The sequence below is a fragment of the Ovis aries genome, chromosome 3, assembly GCF_016772045.2.
Source record: "Ovis aries strain OAR_USU_Benz2616 breed Rambouillet chromosome 3, ARS-UI_Ramb_v3.0, whole genome shotgun sequence".
Lineage (NCBI taxonomy): Eukaryota > Metazoa > Chordata > Mammalia > Artiodactyla > Bovidae > Ovis > Ovis aries.
The window spans coordinates 155101932-155119592 of NC_056056.1; the positions used below are offsets into that span (position 1 = coordinate 155101932).

At 42.1% G+C, this 17661-nt stretch overlaps 1 protein-coding gene across 11 annotated transcripts in view; it reads right to left on the reverse strand.

The window, feature by feature from the left end:
• Nucleotides 1-6620: 6620 nt before the first annotated feature.
• Nucleotides 6621-17661, reverse strand: part of TBC1D30 (TBC1 domain family member 30) — a 107234-nt gene continuing 96193 nt past the window's right edge. For 5 of the 11 annotated variants that reach the window (XM_060412847.1, XM_060412846.1, XM_042246968.1 and 2 more), the window contains 3 exons: nt 16760-16899; nt 13571-13777; nt 6621-10195 (listed from right to left, as the gene is read on the reverse strand). In XM_060412847.1, the coding sequence (XP_060268830.1) occupies nt 9405-10195; nt 13571-13777; nt 16760-16899 (1138 nt within the window). In that variant the 3' untranslated portion in view covers nt 6621-9404. Of the gene's footprint in view, nt 10196-13357; nt 13400-13570; nt 13778-16759; nt 16900-17661 lie in introns of all 11 variants that reach the window. The other 6 variants (XM_060412845.1, XM_027967485.2, XM_027967484.2 and 3 more) reach the window with 2 other exon arrangements.

A 17661-nucleotide genomic window follows, 5' to 3' on the forward strand; every position in this document is an offset into this window, starting at 1 on the left:
TCCCATCAACAGAGGAGCCTGGCAGGCTCAATGGGGTCACAAAGAGTCAGACACGACAGCGTACACACACATCCTGCTATACTTAAAATGAATAACCATCAAGTAACTATTGTATATCAATAGTATCAATAGTATATCAATAGTTATATCAACTAACCATACAACTAACTATTGTATAGCACAGGGAACTCTTCATTATGTTGCAGCCTGGATGGAAGGGAATTTGGACGAGAATGAATACGTGTTTATGTACGGCTGAGTCCCTCTGCTGTGCACCTGTAACTATCACAATGTTCTTAACTGGCTATACCCCAATATAAATAGTTTTTAAAAATACAAGTAAAACATATGCAAATTGTCCACATTTAGAATAAAACTGTATTTTAGTTTTTTAAAAAAAGAACTGGCATCAATAAGGGAAAAAAGAGCAAAATTGAGCAAATGCTATGAACAAACAACGTATAAAGAATTTTAAAATGAATGTTAACTTCATGCATGTTTTTAAATGCACATTAAATACCTGATAAAAATATTTGATAAGATATTGAGTAATATGAGGGTAGGAGAAATTGGGCATTTTCACACATCTCCAATGGAAGTCAAAATTTATATACAGAACAACTGTAGAGAGTAATTTGGCAACTTTATCAAAACCTAAAATGCACACAGTTACCAGATAATTCCTTATCTAGGGACTTAGCCTATAGCTAAACTTGCTTGCTTGTAATATAACAACACATGTACAAGGGTATGTACGCTCATAGGTAAGCAACTAAGTGCTACGTTGCTTCAGTCATGTCCTACTCTTGGCAACACCATGCATGGACTGTAGCCCGCCAGGCTCCTCTGCCCATGGGATTTCCCAGGCAGGAATACTGGAGTGGGTCGCCTTTTCCCCCTGCCAAGGGATTTTCCCAGCCTAGGGCTCAAACCCGCATCTCTTATGTCTTCTGCATTGGCAGGCGGGTTCTTTATCACCTAAAGCACCACCTGCTTAGTACAGGTAAGGAACTGAAAGCCATCAAATGATCTAACAAAGGCCAAAAGGGTAAATTCACTGTGTACAGTAAGTTGAAAATTAAAGCAGCAATAAAAAGAAAAAAAAAAAAAGGCTGAGGTTGCTACCTGCACTCTTATGGAATCACCTGTGATACATTAAGTGAAAAAGAAGGGTTCAGAAGGTTCTTATGCCACTACCTATGCAAATGTGTGTGTATGAAAGTACTTGAATATGCATAAAATCTCTCTGGAAGGAGATGCAACAAAGCAGTAGCAGTGGTTTCCAGTGAATAGGGAAACTGCTGGCTAAGAGACAGGGTATGGAGGGAAACTTAGTTTTTACCATATGCTTTTTGCACATTTTGAATTTTCAACATGTGCAAATATTACTTATATAAGTGAAAGTGTACATGGACAGAGTAGCATTTACACATATACATTGTGTAAAATATATACCATGTATAAAATAGCTAGCTAGTGGGAAGATGCTGTATAGCATGGGGAGCTTAACTGCATTCTGTGATGACCTAGATGGGTGATACAGGTTATATGTAACCTGACTTTTCACAGACTCAGCAAATTTTTGGTCTGCATAGGGTCCCTGTAACAACGACTCAAACCACTAAATGTGTGGTTACCAAGAGGGAAAGGGGTCGGGTGGAAGGAACTAGGAGATTGGAATTAACACATATACACTATTGATACTGTGCAAAAGTAGACAAGTATTGGGAACCTACTATATAGCACAGGGAACTCTACTTAATGCTCTGTGGTGATCTAAATGAGAGGGAGCCCCAAAAAGGAGGGGATATACCCATATGTACGCTGATTCATTTTGCTAATGCAGTAGAAGCCAACACAACATGGTAAAGCAAACATACTGCAATAAAAATTAATTTAAATTTTTCAAAAACCATTGTTCTCACATATTTTGAGGCAGTGGCTATAAGGTCTTTGCATCCCCTTAACACCAGGCAATGTTTTCTTGAAATCCTCACAAGGTGCTCCTCTTTTTTCCCCAGAAGGTGTGCTCCTAGTGGGTGCTCCCAGTGGATCCTGCAGGTCCCCAAGAGGCCCACCCACCCCCATCCAGCCCTGCTACTTCCCAACAGATGCCAGCAGAGCTGCTCCAGAGCCTTCCCTGTGAGAGAGCTGAACAGGCTCCTGAGGGAGCAAGGAGAGACGCCCTTGGTTTCCATCACACCTGGGGAAGGAAGCTCCACACACAGGCTGCCTGGACGCCCAACTTTTGTGGAATTTCATTAAAATAACCCTTTCGTGACTTGCTTACAGTTATTTTGCTCTCCCCAGGACTCAGCTGTGAACAAAGATGGGGCTGGAATAAGAGGTGAAATTGGTGGAAAACTGTTTCATACTCAGAATCACCTCTCCTGCCACCAGGAGATACGAGCCCAAAGAAGATTCAAAGGCTGGAGGAAAGAACCCCATTCATAAAACAAGAACCACACTTCCTGTCACCAACCTACACTATCTATTATTAGGATGGGGAGGACAGAGCCAGAAGTCATAGAGAGCCCTCAGGAGACGTCTGAGTCATTGTCAGCTAAAACTATTAGTTACTTGTTAGTCACGGTGCCTACTATTTTGCCTTTTAACCTGTTATCCTCATAAAATGTCTATTCCAATTAACAGGTTTTTAATATGAATGATAAACCTGACCAAACAGGTTAAAACCAAAAACTGGAAGGTTGGCTGATGTAATAAGTGGTGTGAAAGTGAAAGTGAAGTCACTCAGTCATGTCTGACTCTTTGCGACCCCATGGACTATAGCCTACCAGGCTCCTCTATCCATGGGATTTTCCAGGCAATAGTACTGGAGTGGATTGCCATTTCCTTCTCCAGGGGATCTCCCGACCCAGGGATCGAACCCAGGTCTCCCGCGTTGTAGACAGACACTTTACCGTCTGAGCCACCAGGGAAGAATAAGTGGTGTAGAGAGAGTAATTTGCTTCAGGTATGGTCTCATTCAGGGGTCTCTGACATGAAAAGGGCCAGGTGTCTGCTTCTCCGCTCTGCTTGCTCAGTCTCGATTCACTCCTCCAAGAATCTCTCCTGGATGGGGAGATGTTACAAGATGGTTGCTACCAGCAGCTCCTTGGCTTCTTCCTTCCAGGTTCAAATCCACTAAAAATGAGCAAATCAGCTTTCCCCACGAGTTCAAAACAAGAGCCCAGGAATTGACATTCTTCGTGTGCTTGACCATGGGTCAGACACCATGGCTGGGAACAGGGAGAATGCTGAATGGCTTAGCTTGGACTGTGTGCTCCTAGGCCATCAGCCTCACAGAGATGTACGTGGGAAGAGAACGAAGCTCTCCAGGACATTACTGCCAAAGGAAGAATGTTAATTCTAGGTCAGAATCACAGAAGTCTACAACAAACCTTGTGAGATTGAAATTATCCTCATTGTACAGATGTAGAAAGAGAAGGTTAAGAAACACACACAAGATCATATTATTGGAAAGTGGCAAGGGTTGAAGCTGACGCTATTAATGTGTGTGATAAGACTAAAAGGGTGGGTGGGTGTTTTCCAAGCAGACTGGAGCAAGGAGGGAGCTCAGGGAAGAGGTTAATAAATACACAGTTACAAGGGTGTTGGGAGAGTAAGAAGCTTTCAGGGCATTTCAAGTTGCTGTATGCAAAGGTCTCAGATGGTGCAGACAGTGCAAAGCAGAAAGCTTGGGCTCTGGTGTCAGAAGGATCAGGACTCTGCCAGTTACCATGAGGTGACTGTGGTCAAGAATACAACCACTCACCCCACTTTCATCATCTCCAACACAGGAATAATATGTGTGTGGGGTTCTTAGGAGGAATATGCCAGCAAGATAACATAAAGGCGCTAGTGCAGTGCCTAGCAGATAAGATCTCAACAAGGGGTTGACATTATTGTGCTGATGATGACAAACTGCAGAAGGCAATGAATGGGAAAGATGGCGGGAAAACAAGCTGGAAAAATGACCATGGGCTAGATCAAGCCAAGATAAGGGTTTCAACATTTATCCTTCAGAAGATGGGAACCAGCTGAAGGATTTTGACCAGAGGAATTGTCTGATCAGTTTTGCATTTTAGAAGAATTACTCTGGCAGCAATATGTAGTCATACCAACAAAGAGAGGTGGGGTGGGCTGGGAGACTATTTGAAAGTCCATTAAAATAGGTTGACCAGTGGTTGCCAAATCTAGTTCAGTATCAAAATTTCTAGGAGAGGTTTTTTGTTCTGTGGCTGCTTTGCTTTGTTTCAATCCAGATTTATAGACCCTCGTCGCACACAGTCGGACATGACTGAAGTGACTTAGCAGCAGCAGCAGCAGCAGGGATTGGGAGACACCTAGGTTTGAAGTATCAGCTTATTTCCAACCAGAGAGCTGGTGGCCCCACAGGGCAATTGATCCACCTCCTTCTCAAGGATCAGCACTGCCTAAAGAAAAACTAGAAGTGTTATGGGAATATATAGAAAGAAAGAAAGAATTAAGAAACAGTCAACTTCCTGGTTTTTTAACCGTAAGAAGACTCTTGAGGCCCCTGGGATGCAGGGTGAAGCAGTCAGATAAGGCTTGCCCATGCTGGAAGGAAGGAAGAGAATGGGATGGAGAGTGACTTTGCAAAAAGGTCAATGGGTTTGATCAGAGCTGCACACTAGGAAAGAAGCAGACTCAGCGTCAGGAGATGGCCAGCAGGGAACCTCAAGGGAGCTGAACCAACCCAAGTGTCTATGTAGCTCCATTCAGTCCCCATTTAACTGAGCCCAGATTGCCTCTGTGGAACAGCCACATTGCATGGTTCTGGTTTCAGCCATCATCCAGTAAGGACCTCTCATTCATAGCTGTATCCAGTGAGTCTATGATTCCAGATTTCGCTGAAATTTTCACCTGAACTGCCTCATGAAGATAGGAGAACCACCATGTCAATGGTCCAAACACTCATGGGCCCTTGCACTTCCATTTTGTAAATGAACCATAATTCATGCAACTGTTATCCTTGTCCTCAGATGTCTACATTATTTCCAAATTTCTTCTAGTAAATTTAATACTGCAATGAAAATTTGCACATAGGACTTTCATCACTATCACTTCCAACTCTAAAATACCTTAATACGCTATGATGAAACTTGGTAATAGCTATTTTCTCAAGCTCAAGATATGAAGTCTTAAGCATCACTTCCTTTTCAAAGGGTGCAATTTAGGGATCACTTGATAAAGTTAAATATGTGTTGATTTTTTTAAAAACTCTTAGTGAGCAAGGAATAAAAGGTGCTTTCCTTAACCTGTTAAAAGATACCTACCAAGAACCTCAGGAAACATCCTACTTAACAGTTTTCTTAAAAGTCAGGGATGAGATATGAATGCCTATTATCACTGTTTCTATCAATTTGGGAGGTCCTAGGGACAAAAAAAAAAAAAAAGGCATTTTCATTGAGTACTTCTGTAGTTACTTCAATCTTCAAGTATAGCAATTTGGAGGTGGAGACATATATATATATATATCTTCGAAATTCACACATTTTCTGACCTTGCAACTCCATTTGGATGAACATATCCTAAGAAAATTCTTAGGTCTGTGCACAAAGATATGTGTTAGGGTAGTCTTTCCAGTACTATCTATAACCAAAAAATACCAGTTTGAGATATACCCTACCACATATAAAATAGATAAACAATGATTTACTGTATAGCACAGGGAATTATATTCACTATCTCATGTTAAACTATAATGGAAAAGAATCTAAAAAACAATATACAGATCTATGTATAACAAAATTAATTATTATATACCTGAAACTAACATAATATTGTAAATCAACTACACTTCAATATGAAAAAAAAAAAGACATCTCTTTTACAAGAAGATGCTGTTGTGTGAAGTCTGGCATGAGCACATGATGAAATACTGGTCAATGAAATGCTGCTGTAGAAGAGCATTTGCTAAAAACAAAGCTTCAGCTAGTGTTCTCAACACACCTTTTAGTAGACAGTGGTGTGTGTATACATGCAAACATAAAAAAACAGTGGAGAGACCCATTCCAGAACACCAATGGTCCCTTGTGCTCTGCTTTCCAAATTTTCTTAATACACGTGTCATGTTGCTAATAAGGAAACATAGTATATTTAAAATGCTGCCTCAGATGATGGCTGTATGTAGCAAAAAAAAAAAACAAAACAAAACAAGTAGCTCAGAAAGAGTCAAGGGAGATTTTATGAGGGGAGATGGCAGCAGCTGTACACTTGACCACAGTTCTCTGTTCATCTAGATTCCATAAGACCGGGAAGCTAAACTACTGCTCTGTTTTATTAAAACAAAGAGAAATGAAAGCTCTATAGATTCATTTTCTATGCATACATTCACATACACGTACGCACATTCTTGAGCAAACTCTCTTACTCATATTCAGGAACCCAGCATTCTGCCAAGTTCCTGGCAGATCACAGGCCACCTTGCAACCTAGCGGTTAAACTGGGGTCACTGGAGTTTATTGGGCTGCTCCCTTGGTTCACATGAACAAAGGCAGAGGGGAGGCTGGGGGGAAGTCGACAGGAAAAGAGAAGAGGATGAGAGAAGTCACAGCATTCTATGCAGGCACTCAGATAAACAACGCCACAATAGCTACAACAATGAGAATCTTTATGCATATATTTTTGTGATCGGTACAGTTCTTCAGAACAAGAGAGACAAAAAGAGGGAATACAATATTCCAAACAGTTACAGCCCCATTGTTGACATTACAAACTAGGTTTAGATTAGCTGGAGGCTTTTGTAAGAGGACTGAGGTGCAGAGACATAAATCGACTCCCAGAATAGTGCTGACAGGGTACAGACATACCTACAAATAAAGAAACCGCTACTTGGTAAGTACTTCTGGTCCTGGTGTACAGTGTCCAAGACAAAGGAAGATAAAAGTCCACACTGGTCTTCGTACATGCTGTGTGCTACAGGCTACTGCAGATTCTTTGTTTTCTAAAGTAGGCAAAGCTCACAAACTGACCGATTCACATGGTGATTACATGGTACAATGCATGCACTTTAACAGGACAGAGTGCTTGAACAGGAATTTGTCGGGTTTTGAAATCCTGCTGTCATCATTCTTACCTCAAAAGACTATTACCCTTTCAGTAGTTTACTCTTCATCAACATACTTATCCCCAGCTGCATGCCATCACATCCACCCTTTCCTCAGGAAGACCAACTGCAAGAAACTGGAACAGTATATGTTACAAACCCTAAGATAGGTAGCAGACAGCGATGGCACAAGCCTAGGAACTGAGTAAGTACCCTCTACCTCATTACCCACCTCCCCAGACTCAGAGCCCTCGGGGAGCTGGAAGCTAACTCAAGAGAGGAAAAACAATCCTCTGTTCAAATCAGACATCCCTCCAGGGGACAGGACTATTCTGACTCACTTGGGACTGGGGAGGAGAAAAGAATACAAGGTGGAATCATTCTTATCTGAAAGGCTGAGCAGATGGAAGGAAATCGTGTCTCTGGCTTAACTTTGGAAAACATGGTCTCTTATGCAAAGTAATCCCGACTCTCCACCTACACTCTTCCCAAGACACAGGTTGTGGGTGTGGCTGCTCTTTAAGAAGCTGCGTGCTAACTTTGGAAAGCACCAAATTCAAGACCCAAACTGCAATAACTTATTACTCAGATTTTCCATCTTCAATTCTTTAAGGGGTAAAAATACCACAAAAAGGATAACTCTTCTCATTGTATATATCATTCTCATGTTTTCTATTCAAAAAAAGCCCACACAATCACATTCTCTATTTTATTCTAAAAATTAGTGCCTCTCCATAGGGAAAAAAAAAATCCTTTCTTAAACTATAGTTTTGGTTTCAGAATTAGCAATCCTCCAATTAGGTCAAATGAATATTGTCTGCATCATCAAAATGCCTGCCAGCCTGGTCGAGGTCTTCCAGGGATGAGGATAAAAATGCTGAGTCTGTTTCTAAAGATGGTGGGAAAAGGGGGTTGTGGAGTGAGCCTTCTGTCCAGCCAAAATGACAGCTGCATGAAGTGTTTGGTTGTTTTTTTTAATAAACTACCTTTTCAGATAAGCAGGTCAGAGCTGGTTTTACAAAATGCCATGATAGCATCTGGCGAAAGGTTCTTTGAGTCAGGAGGGAGTGCAGTGAATGGCTTCCAAGTCTTGATTTCTAGAACCTAGGTAGCCAACACATCTGTGTACAAAGAGCATGAAACCCGCCTATTGCACTGGAGGAAACGTGGCTGAGTCACACTGAGTACCGAGAGTATTTACCTGGAGTATCTGAAGGGTTATTCACCTCTGGGTGACTCAGGGTTCCCATCTGCATAGTGGAGATAACAGGTGCTATCTCTGAGGAGGAAGGGGTGAGAGAGAGCTAGAAAGTACTGGGGCCTTCTCCAGGAAAAGGCAGTGTTCAAGTAACAAAGAACTCCAACCTCCCCAAAAAAGCACAAAATTCAACTAACAGAATTGCAGGTACTATGTTCTGGCTTTTGAGCAGAGGCTTCCTGCATCTGTAGTGGAGAGCTGGTCAGTAAATGAGCTGCATGGTGGAGGGTGCCAGACAAGCTCTGTGTAGAGCCCATCAGAGATCCCACCACTGAGGACCTACACTCTCCTTAGGAGAACATGGAGCTTGGGGAAAGCTTAGTGGAATCAGCAAGCTGTTCGGGGCAGTTGCTTAATGCATATTCCCTTTGGGACCCCTGCATAAGATCTTCAAGTTGGTGATGAACCTACATTTCAACAGATGAGGGTTTTCTTCATTTTGCAGGTAGAAACAGAAAGTGAAGGAAAGGCTGTCTAGATTTTTCTCCTGAACTTCAGCACAAGAATAAAAACCAGTTTTGAGACTGGCCGAAACTACTGAAGGAAAACTCACACATACAAACATTTCCCTGCTGCCCTAAATAGGGCATGAAGAGGGAAATTGGGAAGTTTTTTTTTTTTTTTTGCAACTAAGAAACTAACTTTCTTTTTGCAGTTTCTGTTCTAGCCAGCTAGTGTGTGCATGCTTGAGTATTAATAACACCCAGAGAACTGGAAGTTTTGGGGGGTGCCACTAGGACCCCGAAGGCCCTCAGAACAGGAGGGAAGGAAGAAGAGTTAACAGTCTAGATACAAAGTCTTTTCTAAACAGCTCACAAGGAAAAGTTGGGCAAACACTTTAAAACCACAATATTTATTTTGCCACAAGAACCCACTGTATCGGTAATCAGAAGACATCCCAATTCTAGCGCCAATTATACAATTTCCAATTCCCATTTTTTAAGGACTGCTGCTCATCTCTGAACCTCTGGATTCACTCTCAGTGGACAACGGTAGCTCATCTGGAGCCATCCATCCGGCTGGAACCCTCCTGCCACCGGGAAGAGGTGAATGTGGATAATTTCTGAGAGAAGGTCACCGTTTCTTAGTGCTGCTGTTGCCACTGCTGGTCTTGCTAAAGCTCCTGCTCATGTGAGGGAAATGCACGGTTGGGGTTCTTTCTGTCGGACCATATAATCCCAAATTCCTGGCGGCGGTGGACTTCCGCAGTGGCTTGACGCTGGGAAAGGGGCTAAAGATGGGGGTCTTCGGGTGGCTACCACCTTGGGAAGCCTTGCCGGGGACCTTGTTTCCTCCCGGGGCATCGGGTGGCTCCGGGATGTGTCGCTGGCTGGGTGGAGGTACCCTGGGCTCAGGTTCAGCAGCAGCATCCCTTGGGGTCAGTTCCAACGCTTCTATCTTCACCTGGACCTCAGACACATCGGCCTCTGCATCCGCAAACACCGGCTCCGGAGACCGCCCTTCGATGGTCCTGCCTGTACTGCCGTCGGAGCAGCTGCTTTCGCCTCGAGCTGTCCCGACACAGTCGGAGGGAGATGCCTTGGCCGCCCCCAGGGTGCGAGTCTTGGAGCCCTCGCTCTGCTCTTCTATCAGCCCGACCATATCCCCGCAGCCCAGCTGGCTCTTGGTCCTGGCCATGTTCTTTTTGTGGACACGGATGTGGGTTCGCCATGGAGAATTGAGCTTGGTCCTAAGGTCTTCGTAGGGGACAGGTGATATTTTGCCTCCTGTGTGCCCAGGGATGTGGATGACAGCGTTCTTGGCGGCTCTGTTTGACATTTTCATCTTCTTGCCTAAAAGAAGGTGGTTTATAACTGGAGAGCTGTTTACCTGAGACGGGAGAATGCTGGTCACCGGCCCTTTGTCTGAAAGAAAGGTTGAAAGGTCGTGTGAAAGGTACCACAGAGAAAAACATCCATCTTGGAAGAGGAGTCAAGACAGGCTGTCCCCGCCCGCTGCCCACATATTTCCCCGGTAAGGGCAGAGTCATGTAACTGAAGGCAGCAGAAACTGAATTCAGTCCTTGAGCCTGGGGTACAGATTCCCTCCCTTCATACAGAGGAGACGAGGGGCTAAGGACACAAAGGGAACAGACTCTGACCCCTTATTACCAGTTAGAGTCCAGGCTCTCTAATGCTTTCTACAGAGAGCTTTGCTTCTGAGAAGCAACCTCCCAGGTTATACATCTAGGAAATCTTTGGGGGAAAAAAAAATTTTTTTTAATAATAAGTCAAACACTATGACCGTATGGATTACCAGCTGTCAGCATCTGAGAGGTGGGAAAACCACACCCTGCATGCTATTAAGTGAGAGACAGCAGAATGAGAGAAGTGATAAGGAGGTGGTAAAAACGCAGTGACATCACAGGCCTCAAGTGCCTGGTCCCAGGTCCACTCCTGTGTCCTCAACAGACTCTAAAAGCAAACTGAAACCAGGAAAGCACCCAAAATTGGGTTCTCCTGGAAGACACTATTAACAGTAGTACTGTCTTCCTCCTGTGGCTGTGACCAAGCCCCTGTTTTCAATGAAGTCTGCACACTCAAGGGGACAAGAGCTGCAGGCAGAAGTGGCGGGAAAAGACCACCTTTGTGAGCAGCCTTCCTTCACATCACCCAGGTCATGTGGTGGTGGTCGTCCTCCCTCTATGCTTCTCAGCTGCTCTCATCTCTCCACCTCTGGTCACAGGCCAGTCTCCAGTGAAACTTGGACACCTGTCTCCCCTTCACTCTGTGTCCTCTTACCTCCCTGAGTTACGTCATGGCCTCAACCTGTCCAGTTCCTTCCTAAACATCAGCTGGATCTGCCTCACATGAAAAAAAAATATTGGACTCTCCTATTCTTCCCGTTGACTCTTCTAGCTCGCAGACCTTGGATGTAACTATTCTTGGTAATGAACCATACAGACTTCATTCCCTGATGCCCCAGGCTTCTCATAATCTCTCACTGTCTCTTCGGCCCCCTTACACCACCACCACCACCCTGCTAGGTGTATGGCTGATCCCTTGGACCACACCTCATCAATAACCATGGTTCAGCATCCCTGTGGCTGTACCGCACGTGCCTGACAAAACTCCACTCTAGAGCCACAATTCACGTTCTTTTTTCCAAAGTGGGAGCTAAGAGCTGCCGGGGGTAGTGGTGAGGGGAATGGGGGATTCACACAGGTATGTGGGTTGATATTCCTTAAATTCATAACTGCCCATTTTTTTAGGTCCTCACTTGCACTTAACAAACGTTCTTTCCCTCTCCCATTGCTTTCAGTGTTCAATCTAAATCTTCATTCCTTTCTTGAAGCTCCTACACAACCTTCAACTTACTCCCAAGCAAACAACTTTTTCTCCAATTTCTTCATAAAAACAGGATCTATTAGGACTAAAATGCTTAACTTCCTGTCCTCCCTAACCTAGAAAGCTAACCTAACCTAACCTCAATCACCATCCTCACCACCTTTCTTTAAATCTCAGAAGGTGACGATTTTTGTTTGTTTTGCTCACGCCACGCAGCATGTGAGATCTTAGTTCCCCGACCAGGGATCAAACCTGTGGCCCCTGACTTGGCAGTGTAAAACACTGGACCACCAGGGACATCCCAGAAGCTGGGAACTTTTGCCTCTAGCTGAATTTCACTCTCCCCACCTGTACTGCTAATCCTAACCTATACCATCTCCAAAACCTTTCTACTCAATGTGCAATCCTCACCCAGCAGCAGTGGCATCACCTAGAGGCTTATTGGATATGCATAATCTTAGCCCCACCCCACAGCTACGGGAAGCAGACTCTTCATTTTAACATATCCCCAAGCAATGCATATTCACACTAAAGTCTGAGAAGCAATGTTCTTGAACTTTGCCCTTGAGCACCAATATTTCTCTAAAAATAACCACAGAAACCATGACCTAGAGTAGGGGTCAGCAAACTTTTCCTATAAAGGACCAGACTATAAATATTTTTGCTACTGAAGTGTGAAAGCCATCATAGACAATATGCAGACAAATGGGCATGCCTGTGTTCCAATAAAACTGTATTTATAGAAACAGACATTGAGCAGAATTTGACCTATAGACCATATGTCTATACACACAGTATGTCTGTACATCAGCACAGACGAGAGTACAAACAGTGGGCTGATTTAGTACCCAAAGGCAACTGTTCAACATCCCACCCAAAGCTTTTGAAAGTGGTTCAAACAGAACTATATAAAGAATCAAAACGTGGGGGTTACAGCCCTGGCCTGACCACTCAATATAGCTATATAATCCCAGACAACTGCTAAGCCTTCCTGAATTACCATTTCCTTATTTTTCACAAGGATATGAAAACATCTGTTCTTGCTTTCCTTGTAGATTTAAGGACAAATAAGGACATGTATGTGCCACTGCTTTGAAAATTAAAGTGTTATAGTTTTTAGCTTTTTGTGTGGTAGATTTTTATAATGATTCAGGATAAAGTAAGAATCTTCAAGAAGTTGCCTACTTCTTCCCAACAAGTAAAAGGTAAATTCAGTTTTTGTGCAAGACAGTCACAAGCTCACCAGTCTCTTAAAAACGTCAAATTAATACCATGGTTAACCCCGGACTGGCATCATTTTCATTAGGATTTCACTTAGAATAAGACAAACCAATTCCCAAATCAGCATATATTAAACAATAAAATAGACTGTTCATTGGGATTCGGGGAATTTAAAGAAAAAAAGAAGCTTAACAATCCTTGGAAAAGAGCAACTCCAACTACAGTAAAATTGTGTTCTTCTCAGCAGACTCCCAAGACACTGCTAACCCATCAGCCAGGCACAGAAATGGCTTTTTCCTTTTCCTCTGATCACAACATCTGTTATATTACTATCTAAATGACTGAAGAATAGCTTAATTTACTAGTACACAGATGACTAAATTCCACTTTCAAATGCCTGGAGCTTAAGAAATAAGAGCTCCAAAATGTCTCAGATCCAAGGATTGCATGGCTTTGCAACATTCTCATCATTTGTAAACCCTTCTCCAAAAGCAAAGAGAGCAAAGAGGTGTTCAATACCATCAGCTGCCTGGTCCTTGGGACCTTTTTCTTCTTTAGAGCCTGATAAGATAAAATTAAACGTGAAAAGGTAAAGATGCTGTTGTCTCCTGCCAGCTGTGTTGGTGGGTGCTAAGCCAGAGTGAGCAGTAATTCCCAGGCCATCCTAGAAATACTTGTGTCGACTTGCACAAGTTGAGACACAGCTGAAATTAACTCAAAGAAGTACATTACCTGCCCTGATATACACCTGATGAACCTGCTGCTGCTGCTTCTTTTTAATCCGAGAATATTGCCGCTTCAGTGCATTGATATCTGTGGTCATGCGTTCCATCATCATACTGTTAAAAGCTGCATGGTATTCACTTCGGCAGGAATTGATCGCTCCTGGACTCAGCTCTGCAATGTTATTGGATCTCAGACTCTGGTCCCCATTTGATTCTGTATTCCAGGGAAGAGAGCCAAGGAGACGGTGTCACTGGAGGAGAACAGAACTAAGTGGGAATTGATGACACTATATAACCCAGGGTAGTATCTTAACCTCCAGGAAATTCTGAACCACAGAAAAAATCCAGGTACACTAGAATGTGTCTAGTACTTATTTTTATTTGGTTCTGAAAATACTTCCGCATTTTCTTATTAGCCTAACTGTAATCTGAAATGAGCTGTGTGGGTTCATTGTTTGACTTTATTACCACTTTGATCATTATATGGACATAAGGTCAGCTGTTTCCAGATAAAAATCACTGCCATTTTCTAAACTCCCCTTAGAAAAATACAACTCTAGCTGTCTAAAGTCAGGGTACAGATTTCCATATAACTGCACGAGAATTTACAAGGGATCGACCATTTGCAGGATTTAGTCAGGCATGAGGAAAAATGAGTTTTTCCCTTAGTTAACAATAGCAAGACAAGATTATCAAGACTTTACAGTATCACTAGAAATTAATGTTTTTATTCATTTAATAAGCATTTCCTGACTCTCTATTACGTTTGTTATATCTGATGTGGTTTCTGCTCCTGTGACACCAACAACTAGATTTATCCCTTAAATTTGAGATTACATCCAAGTATGAAAATGAAAAGTGTTAGTCACTCAGTCGTATCTGATTCTTTACAACCCCATATACTATAGCCTGCCAGGCTCCTCTGTCCATGAGATTTCCCAGGCAAGAATACTAGAGTGGGTTGCCATTTCCTTCTCTAGGGGATCTTCCTGACCCAGGGATCGAAACTGGGTCTCCCACATTGCAGGCAGATTCTTTACCACTGAGTCACCCAGGAAGCCAAGAAACAGAAATGAATACTGTGTGAGAATACACTCCCATGTCACATAGGCAAAAGGGGATAAATTGAGATTTTTCTAACACAGTATATAAAACCAGCCTGGGGACAAGCTTTAAAAACAAAGATTATTAGGGGATTTTAAGTATTCTAACATCTGCTGAAAGTGTTATTCAGATAAAGACTGAATATCTGATATTTTTATTGAAAATACTTCTCTAAGGAGAAGAAAATTAAAAGGAGATCTGCTAATCTAAACTAAAGTAACACAAAGACTAATGATGAAATTTAGGAGAAAGTTATCATGTCAAACCAGAGTACACAGTTGCACAGAAAAAATAACAGGGTAGAAAAATGGAACATAGACCCAGACTATAAAAATGTTAGAGTTAATAATACATTATAATGTTAGATTCAAAATATTAGAGTTAGAATACATATTGATCCCATGGCTAGAAACCAAAAGCTAAAACTCAAGCAACAAAAGAGAAGGAAGAAGACATTACAAAATCAGAAGAACCCTGGTTGAGTTCAGATTCTTTTTTAAGTCAGTTCAAAAGATGACGAGGGAGTACATACCAAGAACACACACACAAAATGACATGAACTGAACATTAAGCAGGTTAAAATATAAAACATGCTCAGGGTTAAAACTACCATGACCATGTTGTTGTTTTCACCAACAACAAAATGAACAAACAAAAAAAGCAGGAAGAACAAAAATGAGAAAATAGCTCATGACTTTGAAATGGCAGTATAAAGCTAGCAGATGGCAGAGAGAATGCAGAGGTGCCTGACATCTTTTGTTTCTGGACTCTTCCAGCAAAGAAAATGGTCTTCAAACTAGAAAAGGCAGAATGAAATGTCCTAAGGGAAGAACTGTCACCCAAGATAGGAAAGATAGGAAAGATCATAGTGGGAGAACAACAAACTGCTTCAAAAGAGTTCACTGCATGGATAATGTCCAGACTTCCACAGGAAGTTTGTTCTCTGCAAGGAAAAAACAAACATAGCATGGCATTCAATTTAGAGTACCATTTTTAAGAAGAATACTACCAAACTGCAGGACATTTAGAGGTGAATTTATAGAATATTAAAAGTTCTGGAAGACATATCTTTAAGAAATTCTGAACTTGGACCATGGAGAAAGCTCTAGGGGATATGAGGACTGGTCTCAAGATCCAAGAGACATCCAGCGGAAGAGGGAGAAGACTTGTTCTGTTTTGCTCTGAACAGAAGAACTATTGATGATCAGAACTGGTAAGTGGAAGTTATCTTTTCAAATCTAGAGACCCTGGACTAAGCAGAGGAATTTAGCGGAATATCCTATGAGATAATGTGTTTCTGGTCACTGAAATTCAAATAGAGGCTACCATGTTTTGGCTTTAGAGAATATTTCTATAGTGGAAAAGAAGTCAGTCTATAATGAATCCAATTATACTCAGACAGAATATAGTAAGCATCTATTATGCATCTGGCCCTGTGCTAAGGAACTGAGCACACAAAGTTGAATCAGGTGAGTGGAAAGCAAAACTAATCATAAAGAAAAAGAAATATGTATGATGTATGTGACACACAACAGAGAGATCCTCTTAAATGATAAAGTAACAGAGAAGATACTTCTAATGAAGATCTTTAACAGTGGTAATCAGTTCAGGAAACAATAGGCCACAATAATAATACCCTGCCTATAGTGCGAAGAAGGCTGAGCGCCGAAGAATTGATGCTTTTGATCTGTGGTGTTGGAGAAGACTCTTGAGAGTCCCTTGGCCTGCAAGGAGATCCAACCAGTCCATCCTAAAGGAGATCAACCCTGGGATTTCTTTGGAGGGAATGATGCTGAAGCTGAAACTCCAGTACTTTGGCCACCTCATGCGAAGAGTTGACTCATTGGAAAAGACTCTGATGCTGGGAGGGATTGGGGGCAGTAGGAGAAGGGGACGACTGAGGATGGGATGGCATCACGGACTCAATGGACATGAGTCTGAGTGAACTCCGGGAGATGGTGATGGACAGGGAGGCCTGGCGTGCTGTGATTCATGGGGTCGCAAAGAGTCAGACACGACTGAGCGACTGAACTGAACTGAACTGATAGTGAACCAACACACTGTGATTATCTAACAGAGGCCTCCTCTTTACCTTTAACTTGTTTCTGGTACTTCTGCAGTTCAGGTGCCAGGAGTCCACTGAAAGGTCCAAGACACCCCACTGCATTAGCAATAACATCTTCATCATCTGGGTCATTCTCTTCATCGCTGTCTCTGACCTTACCATGTCGTCTTGGAAAACATAAAAGAAATAGCAATATTCAAAAAAATAGCAGTATTACCTTTAAGTAACGTACCTACATGATTTAAATGACATACATATATGCTATAATTTATATAACACATTTATATAATTATATTTACAATACACATTTTAATATATCTATATAGTTATTATATATATATATACATATATTAGGTTAGTCAAAAAGTTCATTTGGTTTTTCTGCAAGATGTTACAGGAAAACCCAAACCTTTTGGCCAACCCAATATAAAGTCCATCTCCCATCCTTGTCCAACTTCTGCCTGGCTCTTGCCTCACCTAATTCCCATAGGCGATCACTGTTACTCATTTCTGATGTATTCTTCTGCTTTGTTATCAGGTAAATAAGCAAATATGACTAGTCTTATTTTTCTCCTCTTTTTCATAAGTATTAGCATACTACATATGAGTACACTCTTCTGCACCTTGCTTTTATTCAACTTAAAAAAGAGTCTCTGTATTCACACACAGAGCTTCTTCCTCATCTTCCTAACGGCTGTACTGTACTGCATGAATACATAATCACATGTACGCATGTACTGTACTGTATCTATATAGCCCATGTTGCGGACTAGGCTATTAATGATGCACGTTTGAGTGGTTTCCAATATTATCCTATTACAAACATCACTGCAGTTAATAACCTTATATGTTAGTCGCTCAGTCGTGTCCAACTCTTTGCAACCCCATGCACTGTAGCCCGCCAGGCTCCTCTCAGGACATGGAATTCT